Genomic DNA, 9,690 nt, shown 5'->3' with positions numbered 1-9,690 from the left:
TGTAGGCACGAAGACTGTGGGTTGAGGAAAAATATGGATGGAAGACAGGTTAGATGTCCAGCCTCAAGATCCTGAGACATTGCAGAAAGCTATTCTAGAATGACCAGAGACCTGAGTTTTTAAACATCAGGGCTCAGTTTCTGAAGGGACCAAGCTTCTATCTCCGCCCTGTCTCCCGCTTGTGGAACTGGCTGTCTGCCAAATGGTCAGCTAGAGAGCGGGAGGAGGGGATGGTAAAACTGTGCAGGTACCACTAGGCTTCTTCTACAAAGGAAACACTCCTTAACCTGGAACCATGACTTTTCCCGGGCACAGCAGGCCACGCCTCTACCCCTCCCCCTCAACCCGCTGAGCCGTAGCGGCTCTCCGTTCCCAAGACTGTGGTCCCACCCAGTAGGCGGCTCTGTATCGGCCAATCAGCGAGCGCATGTGCAAAAGGCACTAAAACGCCCTCTTCCGGTGGCGAGACTGTTGCAAGATGGCTGCGGCGTGTCGGAGCGTGAAGGTAGACTGCTGTGTGCCTCTAACGTTTGTTTTTATGCAAGCCAGAACTGCGCGGGCAGGAACTAGAGAGGAGGGATCAGTGCCTGGAGAAAAGGGTCCTGCTTATTCGTGCCTGGTTTTGCAGCGGTTGGGTTTTGGGCTCAAAAGGTGAACATTAGCGTTCAACTGTGTATGTGCGGAGTCACAAGAAAAACCATGCCTAGGATGAGACACGACCCCCTCCCCTCAGGTTTCATCGGTGAAGAGAGGAAGCATTTAGGGCACTGACCGTCTCCACGTCTTCGCAGAATTGTCGAACTGGCAAATGAAAGGGTGGAGGGTGCTCTGGACAGTAGCAGTTCACCTTGTCCCTCTTCACAGGGCCTGGTAGCAATAATAACTGGAGGAACCTCGGGCCTTGGCCTGGCCACAGCCGAAAGACTGGTGGGACAAGGGGCCAGAGCTGTTCTCCTGGACCTGCCTAACACAGGGGGTGAAGCCCAAGCCAAGAAGTTAGGAGACAGCTGCATGTTTGCCCCAGCCAACGTGAGTCCTGATTCTCCCAGAGTGTGCTTGAGGAAACTTCGGGTGTGGGGGAGGCTTCCTTCTTAAAGAACAGTGTGTCTGGGGTTAGTCAGATGGCTTAGTGGATAAAGGTGCTTGATGCTCTCCATATCAACCTGAGTTTGATCCCCAGGGCCAACATGATACGAGGAAAGAGCTAACTAACCTCCACACATGAAAACATGCTCGCACACACATACAAGTACATGTAACGGAGGTAAATCCATCTCCTTTTATCTTTTGACCTGCACCCTTGAGCAGTGTGTAAGCACCTGCAGTAGGAATGCTAAAGCTGGGGCTCAGCATAATGGGAATGACGATTGGACACACTGGGAGTTTCTGGAGAAAATTCGTACGAGTTGGAATGCATATCTTGCTCAGTGATTTTACATTTAAAGAATTGAAAAACTTGAACTCAGCAGGTAGGGATTTTCAAAATGCTAGTTCATGCTCCTGTAATTCTCAAAACAGGATTGTATTGGAATACAGCTCAGTAGTACAATTCTTGCCTATCTAGTGTGTGTGTGTGTGTGTGTGTGTGTGTGTTTTGGGGGGGCATAGGCTTAATCATCAGTACTTTCAAAAGAGAAAAAACAAAACAGGGTTGTATAGTACCCTAATCTATATCAACTAAGAATAACCAGGGTAATGTGAATCGAGTACAGACTTAAATGTTTTGTAATACTTTTTTATAGTATTTACCATTTTCGCTTTCACCCCATTTGTCACCTGTTTTTACTACAACTCTTTCTTGGCCTCCCTTTTGTTCACACAGATCTGTTCCCACCTAAGAACTGGGCCTTCTCTCCTTTCAAAGTTTAGGGGAGTGTGTATGCTAGGAAATGAATAACTTTCCTTCATTTCTTCCTTTCAAGGTGACCTCTGAGAAGGAAGTACAAGCAGCTTTGACGCTAACAAAAGAAAAGTTTGGCCGTGTAGATGTGGCTGTTAACTGCGCAGGTATTGCTGTGGCCAATAAGACATACAACCAAAAGAAGAAACAGGTCCATAGCTTGGAGGACTTCCAGCGGGTTCTCAATGTAAGGCCTTGGCAGATCTCAAGGGATAGGAATAAGGGTTGTGTGTGGCTGTGGGTACTCCCAAAGCTTATAAAGAATCAAAAGGCAGCCTCTGCCTTAGATCCTACATCCTGGTTCCGTCCATCCTCCAGGTGAATCTCGTAGGCACTTTCAATGTGATCCGCCTAGTTGCTAGTGAGATGGTCCAAAATGACCCAGACCAGGGAGGCCAACGTGGAGTTATCATTAACACTGCCAGTGTGGCTGCCTTTGAAGGCCAGGTATGTGGACATGGCAAAGCTCTTAGCTTGAATGACTTTTGAGGCTCTCCCACATATGATCTCTACTCTGAGTTTTTTCCAGGTTGGACAAGCTGCATACTCTGCATCCAAAGGGGGCATAGTGGGCATGACACTCCCCATTGCTCGTGATCTGGCTCCCGTTGGCATCCGTGTGATGACAATTGCTCCAGGTAGACATTTCTCTTCTCTTTTGCCATACCTAGAATTGGGTGGGATCTGTAGGCAGATCAGAGAAGGGATCCGCTACATAAACATAGCAAGCTTAGCATCAAAGTGAGGAAGAACCAAGGAGCTATGAAAATAAGAACAAACCTTTGATTCTGGTGCTCTTGTCTAGGTTTGTTTGCCACCCCACTGCTTACCACCCTTCCAGAGAAAGTGCGCAACTTCTTGGCCACCCAGGTACCCTTTCCCAGCCGACTAGGTGACCCCACTGAATACGCTCATCTGGTACAGACCATAATCGAGAACCCATTCTTGAATGGAGAGATCATCCGGCTGGATGGGGCCATTCGAATGCAGCCTTAAAGGGTGAAGGCAGGAAAAACATTGGCTCCTTTCCAGCTTGAAGGAAATCTAGCAGCCATTTTGTAACTCTGTTCCAGTCACCCTCTGTGCCTAATAAATTCTCAAACTTACAGGTTGTGAGCACTCTTGTGTGCTAGGGGAACTAACATGGGGAGGAAAGTGAAGGCTTTGAGGTTGGATACATAAGCACCCCAGTGTGCAGTGGGAAAGGTGGTATCTCACACTTTTTGTATACGGTCACAACACTCGTTCATTGCAGTGAATGACTTTTATTACGTTGGGTAGAAAGGTTTGGGCTTAGTTACCTCCTGCTCGGGAGAGACTAGAGTGGGGATATGTAGCATTTCTTTCTGACTGCCAGAAACTTGTGAAACTGACAGGTGAGGATGGATGTGACCATCCTTAGTTCAGCGGCTGCTGTTGTTGAACTGTAGGTAATAATGGTTGGAAGGTTGATTGGTGTAGATGAGTGAATTCAGATAATTTTGCCTGTAAAAATTGAAAGGCCTCAGGTGATATGTTTTTCTTCTCCCTAGTCTTTGTCATTCCTCCCCACCCTAACCCTGGCCTTCTTCCCCATTGCTATACTTTAGAACTCACCGGGCTTGCTGTTCCTTAGCTAACTCCTGGTTGAAGGAGCCTAGCCCCCTTCGAAATTCCGCACACAATTCCTTCTCCTGTTGTTCCAGCTCCAGTGCTGCTTCAGCCAAGCGTTTGGTTTGTTTTCCCCACTCAGCTTCCAAGGACTTTTCGGCTTGGCGTTGTTCCTTTTTCTCCTGCCTTTGTGCTTCTTGGGTTTTCCTGATGGCAGCTCGCTGCTCTGCAGTCATGCCCTTCCAGCAATAGGGCAGGACCCGGTGAGGAGCCTGGGGGCGTTGGGCAGCTTTAGGATTCTCAGTCAGTAGATCACTGCTGATTTGTTTCTTGATCTCCCTGAGGTTGGCCACCTGTTGCTGCTGCTGTTCACGGTGCTGCTGCAGGGCCTGCTTAGCTGCCTGGTAGGACCCCCAAATGGAAGCAAATGTAAATCTTAGGAAACTCACTTGAAAGAGTGGGGAAAATACAGCCCTACTCATCTCAGAGAGAAGGGAGAGACATAACCTGGATTTTTTTTTTTTTTAATGAACCTAAGGGAGTGATGGAGGGGAGAGAATGGCCAGGGAATTTCTCTGCACTTAGGAAGGCCTTCTTAGTTTGAGAGGTCGGGGATGAATGGTCAATACCTGTTGTTAAGTCGACCTGTATCTGGAGGTAGGGAGAGAGGTGACTTACACTTTCATAGGATCTTAGGTGGAAGGGGGTCCTTGGATAGATGAGAATGCTTGTGCTGGTTTGAAATGGGGTATGAGGAGGAAGATGTGGCTAAAGTTCCCCACGACATTGTTCAGGAACTACACTGGATGGTTCAGAGCATACCTGGGCTTTGTTGGCATTGGCCATAGCAGTCCTTATAGCTGCTCGACAGGACTCTTCCAGCCTGGCCATTTCAGCAGCTCGTGTGTCCACAGCAAGGCGCAGCTGGTTACTAAGCAGAGCTACATGGAGAAATACAGCCAGGGCACTATATTTCCCTGTACTAGTCTCCATTCACTCACTAGCTATTGGTTTGACATACTTTGTATTTATGTGTGTATATTTGAGTTTCAGAGTTCCAGTGATATGGAAGGGATCAAGGATAGCTAAAGCACAACAGCTTGGGTGACAGTGTAGCTCTGCTTCCTTTGAGCAGTGTGGTTTTAAGTAAATAATTTCATTTCTTTAAGCCTCAGTCTTAAGGTTATTTGTTGGGTTCAAAAGGTACCACAGAATCAGATCCCGTCTCAAAGAACTCCCTGCCTAGTCCAATGTGGTGGTGTATGTCTATAATTCCAGCTCTAGGGAGATGGAGGCAAGTTCGAAGTCAGTCTGTATTCCATGAGACCCAGTCGCAACACCTACCACCAGAAAAACAAAAACAAAAAAACAAACTTCCCTCTCTGGTGGGAGAGACAGATCAAATAGATAATTAGACTATAACCTGGTGAGACCAAAGGCAGAGCTGTATATAAGCACAGTAACAGTTTCAGATGCTGAAGAAATGGCTCAGTGGTAGGAATATGTGCTTAGAATATATGAAGCCCTGGGTTCTAGCCATAGTACCAAAACAATGACTACTACTACTACTGTCGAAGTACAGAGATCAAGAGAAAAATGGCATGTCAGCCGTGGCCACATCATAAGCAAAGCTACTAATTTTTTTCCTCCAATCAAGCCATACACTGGCCTCACTGTTCTTAGGCCACGTCAGACACTGGTGGTTGGAACGTGAAGTGTGAGTAGAAAGACATGGTTCTTGCCCTGGAAAGATTTTCTCTAGTGTAAAAGGAAGATGTGGCCACAAACTATCATAGTAATGGTTGCTATTCTATGTGATGTGGATTATAGTCCCTATTTTAAGGATGAAGAAACTGAGCTCCTGAATACTGTGTTCAGGAGGCTGAGGTGAGTTCAAGCCCAGCCTGGGCTGCATGTACGTAGCAAGACACTGTCTCATGAAACAGAAAGAAAAACAGTTAACCTAAAGCAGAAAGTTAAGTAGAACTGTAAAATGCTTCCCCCAGGTAAGTGCCAAGAAAGCATGAATAATGGCTTCAGTATCTGTTGCTGAAGGAAGTCAGGGCTTGTATAGACTAACCTTTCTGCTTTAGCTGTGTGGGTAAACTACCTCCTCATGCAGTGTTGTCTCCAGATCAGATGAAGTCCCTACTATGCTATTTACCTGCTCGTGCCTCCTCTTCTCTGGCTGCCTGTTTCTCCCGTAGCTGTTTCTCCAGGTTGTATCTGAGCTGTTCCTGCTGTATTCTTAAGCATGAGGCCCTCTGCAGGGCCTCTCCAGAAAAGTATTGCATGCTGGCTGGGCCAAAATATGCTTCATTATCAAAATAAGGGACTGGAACCTCCGGGCGTTGGTTTGGGTTCCAGGAGTCAAATTCATGTCCATTCTTGAATTGCTGCCTTTGCTCCCGAAAATCCCGTACTTTCTTGGACAATCGGTATGCTCGCTCTGCCTCTTCCTTTTCTATCATCTGTGCTACCAGATTATACTGAGCATGCTTGGTACCTAGGAGGGATTGACAAGACATGAAGATACCCAGAACAGAGCCCAGTTAACCTCTGTCCCTACGCCTCTGCTCCCAAGGTCATCTGGTTTGTCTTATCACCCCTCAGAGACTCAGGCTCTATTCAGAGGCAGACCTGCCCAACTTCAGCCCATTCTCTATGGTTTATACCTTTGTTTTGCCCCAGCCTTGAGTGTTTACCATAAGCCACATCTTTGCTTCGCTCTGTTGCCTCCCGGAGCTTTCGTTCCTCCACCTGGTAGTTCAAGGCTTCCACATCCACCTGGACTTCAAAGAAAGGAGCTAAATCAGAGTGGGGTCTCAGCATCATACATTGAGTGTGCCAACAGACACTGTTTAGAAATGGTTCCCTTACAAAGTCCCTCTATAGCTCTTCAGGACATACTGGGTAAAGCTCTAACCCCTGAGAAAAGCTTGTAAACACCTCTGGTCTAGCAGTTTCTTCTTCCTATTATCTCTGTGTCTCCTTTTCCTGCCTCCTCTCACATTAATTTTAGGAACTGTACTTCAAGTTTTTTGCTCGTCTTAAACTCACAGCCTTTGCTCCAACTGTTGCCTCCCCATGAAATAGACTTTCCTTCCTTTACCCAAGCTTCACTTTACCCTTTAAGACTTGTTCGGAAGGTTCAACCCCCAGAATCTAGAACCACACTGTATTGACAATGGCCACCTTGTATTGCCTGGCTACACTGTACTGACAATAGCCTTTCTAGTGTTGCCTCCACTGTGAGCTATTCCAGGGGAGAAGATAGGCCTTGGCTATCATTGTATTCCCCACAGTTCAACATAGTACTTAGTACATAGCAAGTCCGAGGGACATTCTTGCAACTAAGATCTCAGTCAGACCTCTTAAACTTCAGTTTGCTTGTGGTCAGGTAGTATGCTCTGATTTTTCAAAGTTGACATCTCAATGCTTTTTTTTTTTTGTCTCACTTCACAGAGGAGGATAATGTAGGTTATGTGTCATAATGCCATATACATATTAGCAAACCTGGCTTTGAACACAAGTATGGTGTCTTCTCTAGGTCCTTTCTCTACCCATGCACTCAGCAATCCTTTTTTGTTTGTTTCATAAAGCTATCAGTGTTTTCTCTTTCATTATAATTCATTTAAAACATTTCAAAATAGTATGAAAGGGCATATAGTTTGAGGAAGAATAAACATCCCTTCAGCCTCTATTCCTCAGCTTGGTTCTGTGAAGGTTTTATAGCCAACATGGTCTGGTAAGATGGTTCAGTGGTTCAGGCCTGAAAACAGCTTGACACCAGAGAGCCACATGGTGGAAAAGAGTTGTCTTTTGACCTCCACATTCACACTGTAGCATGCATGCACTGTGGTACCACATGACCCTCCTAAATAAATAAAAATACATAAAATATTGTCAGCTTGATAGCATCTAGAATCACTTAGGATTGAAACCTCTGGACATGTCTACTTTAAGTGGGAAAACCTCCCCTAACTGTGGGCAGTGCCATACCATGAACTAGGGTCTTGGACTGAATAAAAAAGAGAAAGTGAACTGAATTCTGTTTGCTAATTGGGTGCAAAGTGACCAGCCACCTCCTATTACTCCTCTCCAATAATGGACTATATGCTCAAACTGAGCCAAAAGAAAAAGAAAAGAAACCCTTCCTTCCTTGTGTTTGTTAGATATTTTGTCTGTTAACAAGAAAAGTAACCAATATAACAATATCATATTTAGCCTTGCAGAAATACCTTAGGTTTATGTGATATCAAATATGTTTTACACCCACATTGTTTCTCAAGAACCAGAGTCCAAGAGCTGACCAGAGAAGAGCCAGCTGTCTCTTCACAATTCCATCTCTCTTCGGAAGCCCTGCCCAGGCATATGAGCTTGGTTCCCTAGCCCCTTCCTTTCCAGTCCTACAGCCTGCTTGAATCCAGAAGGGTTATAATGCACTGCCACATTCCCTTCTAGGCATAATGGGGAAGCAACCCAGTCTTGTAAAGTGATTTCTATTACCCACTCACCCCCATGACTCGGTTCCGCACATTGAAGAATCGACGTTGTCGTTCCCTTTCTCGATTTCTTCTAGCCTCAATGGCTGCCATTTCCTTGGGATCTGCCGAGAGGTCTAACTTATACATCTGGAGCAATGAGAAGTGGAATGGCTCATTTATGCTGACTGTCCCTTGCTATACCATACCTCCAGTTCTTTCTCCCTTATAACATGTCACTAGCTATGATCCAGATTACTTTGTGATATTTCACATCTGTATCTTCAATCTGCTGTCTCTACACCAAGTCAAGCTTCAGTCTAATGTCAGGCAATATTCCCAGAATCTTTGATGGCCTCTGTTACTCCAGTGTTAATCCTCTGCCCTGGCTACCATGGGGATCTTTCTAAAAGCAAGTCTTGACCATTGCACTGCTGAGGTTAAAGCCTTTGCAAGCAGAGAAAAACAGACTGCAGAATGCTCAGCCCTAAATGGGACCTCTTTTTCACACCCTCTCCTCCGAAGGTTCAAGTGATCATTGCAGAAGAAGGGTAGAAAGACTTGTCAGAGGTGGTGGATGAATACAGGGAAATAGTATCTTCCAGACATAGCAGGGGCAGCTACACATAAGAACTCACAGAGATTTTGACAGCAGGCACAAACTTGTGAAAGCTCAAGCCAGACCATGCAGCATGCAGAGACAAAGGCAGGGAACACAAAGTCCTACCCGTAGTGAAAGAGCTGTTAGCAACTGATAGCTGTTGGGAGGGGAGAGTTAGTTTTCTTTACGAGTATAGAGCCCCCTTTTTTATTTTTGTTTTTCATGACAGGGTTTCTCTGTGTAGTTTGTTGTCCAGGCTGACCTTGAATTTAGAGATCTCTCTGCCTCTGCTTCCTGATTGCTGGGATTAAAGCTGTGTGCCACTATGCTCTGGAAGTTCACTCTTGAGTTGACCATGTTCTAGCAGAAGGCCACAAATCAAATATATTGTCAGCACAAATTGGACTTGATGAGTGGAAAAAAAAAGAACACATAAAGTTGGGTGGGAAGGGAAAGAGGGCTAAATCTGGGAAGGGTTGGGGGAGGTGAATATGATCAAAACACAATGTACAAAATTCTCAAAGAACTAATAAAATAAAAAAGTCTTTGTAAGCAGATTTACAGCAAATGTCTTCCTAGTGTTTAAAAGCTAAGGTCCAACTCCCTTACAACTCAAAAGGTCAGGGTAGGATGACCATGAGTTAGAGGCCAGTCTAAGCTACATAGCAAGACTGTAATCTAAAACAAGGAAACTTTAAAAAATGTTATTCATAGATTCTTATGGATACAGTATATAACTTACAGAGAGAACCATCATAGATTTTGCCTTGTGGGGAGTAGTTTGAAAAGAGACAAGACACTTCAATGGGACCAATTATTTCTCTATGTTGAGGTTTTATATATATATGTGTGTGTGTGTGTATATATATATGTATATATATGTATACATATACACACACACACATATATATATATATAAATAAATATAAAACAGGATTTCACTGTGTCACTCAGACTCGCTTGAAGTTGTAATACTTTACCAGTCTTTCACATACTAAGCTTTTAACTATACCGACTTTGAGTTGGTTCATTGCTTTCTCAGGCTTCCAAACTTACGTATGGGAGATTATATATATATATATATATATATATATATATATATATATATATATATA

At 44.8% G+C, this 9,690-nt stretch overlaps 2 protein-coding genes across 4 annotated transcripts in view; one reads left to right on the top strand and one right to left on the bottom strand.

The window, feature by feature from the left end:
• Window positions 1-435: 435 nt before the first annotated feature.
• Hsd17b10 (hydroxysteroid 17-beta dehydrogenase 10) lies at window positions 436-3,006 on the top strand. The gene is made up of 6 exons (XM_055617932.1): window positions 436-505; window positions 865-1,029; window positions 1,923-2,087; window positions 2,219-2,347; window positions 2,430-2,538; window positions 2,706-3,006. Exons 1-6 carry the CDS (start codon window positions 479-481, stop codon window positions 2,894-2,896), a joined length of 786 nt encoding a protein of 261 aa, XP_055473907.1. The 5' UTR covers window positions 436-478; the 3' UTR covers window positions 2,897-3,006.
• Window positions 3,007-3,096: 90 nt separating this feature from the next.
• The window catches only part of Ribc1 (RIB43A domain with coiled-coils 1), a 12,320-nt gene continuing 5,726 nt past the window's right edge, over window positions 3,097-9,690 (bottom strand). For all 3 annotated transcript variants that reach the window (XM_055617929.1, XM_055617931.1, XM_055617930.1), the window contains exons 2-7: window positions 8,008-8,124; window positions 6,196-6,277; window positions 5,655-5,996; window positions 4,313-4,431; window positions 3,497-3,891; window positions 3,097-3,385 (exon numbers count right to left, since the gene is read on the bottom strand). In XM_055617929.1, the coding sequence (XP_055473904.1) occupies window positions 3,304-3,385; window positions 3,497-3,891; window positions 4,313-4,431; window positions 5,655-5,996; window positions 6,196-6,277; window positions 8,008-8,124 (1,137 nt within the window). In that variant the 3' untranslated portion in view covers window positions 3,097-3,303. The remainder of the gene's footprint in view (window positions 3,386-3,496; window positions 3,892-4,312; window positions 4,432-5,654; window positions 5,997-6,195; window positions 6,278-8,007; window positions 8,125-9,690) is intronic.

This window comes from Psammomys obesus, unplaced genomic scaffold, assembly GCF_907164565.1.
Source record: "Psammomys obesus unplaced genomic scaffold, mPsaObe1.curated_primary_1811, whole genome shotgun sequence".
Taxonomy (NCBI): Eukaryota; Metazoa; Chordata; class Mammalia; order Rodentia; family Muridae; genus Psammomys; species Psammomys obesus.
Note: the sequence above shows the minus strand (reverse complement) of the source record. Positions and strands in the feature narration are given on the sequence as shown.

Coding starts and splice junctions, on each gene's coding strand:
- Hsd17b10 (XM_055617932.1), top strand. CDS start 479: ATGGCTGCGGCGTGTCGGAGCGTGAAG. Junction 1,030..1,922: donor GCATGTTTGCCCCAGCCAAC/GTGAGTCCTGAT, acceptor CTTCCTTTCAAG/GTGACCTCTGAGAAGGAAGT. Junction 2,088..2,218: donor ACTTCCAGCGGGTTCTCAAT/GTAAGGCCTTGG, acceptor TCCATCCTCCAG/GTGAATCTCGTAGGCACTTT.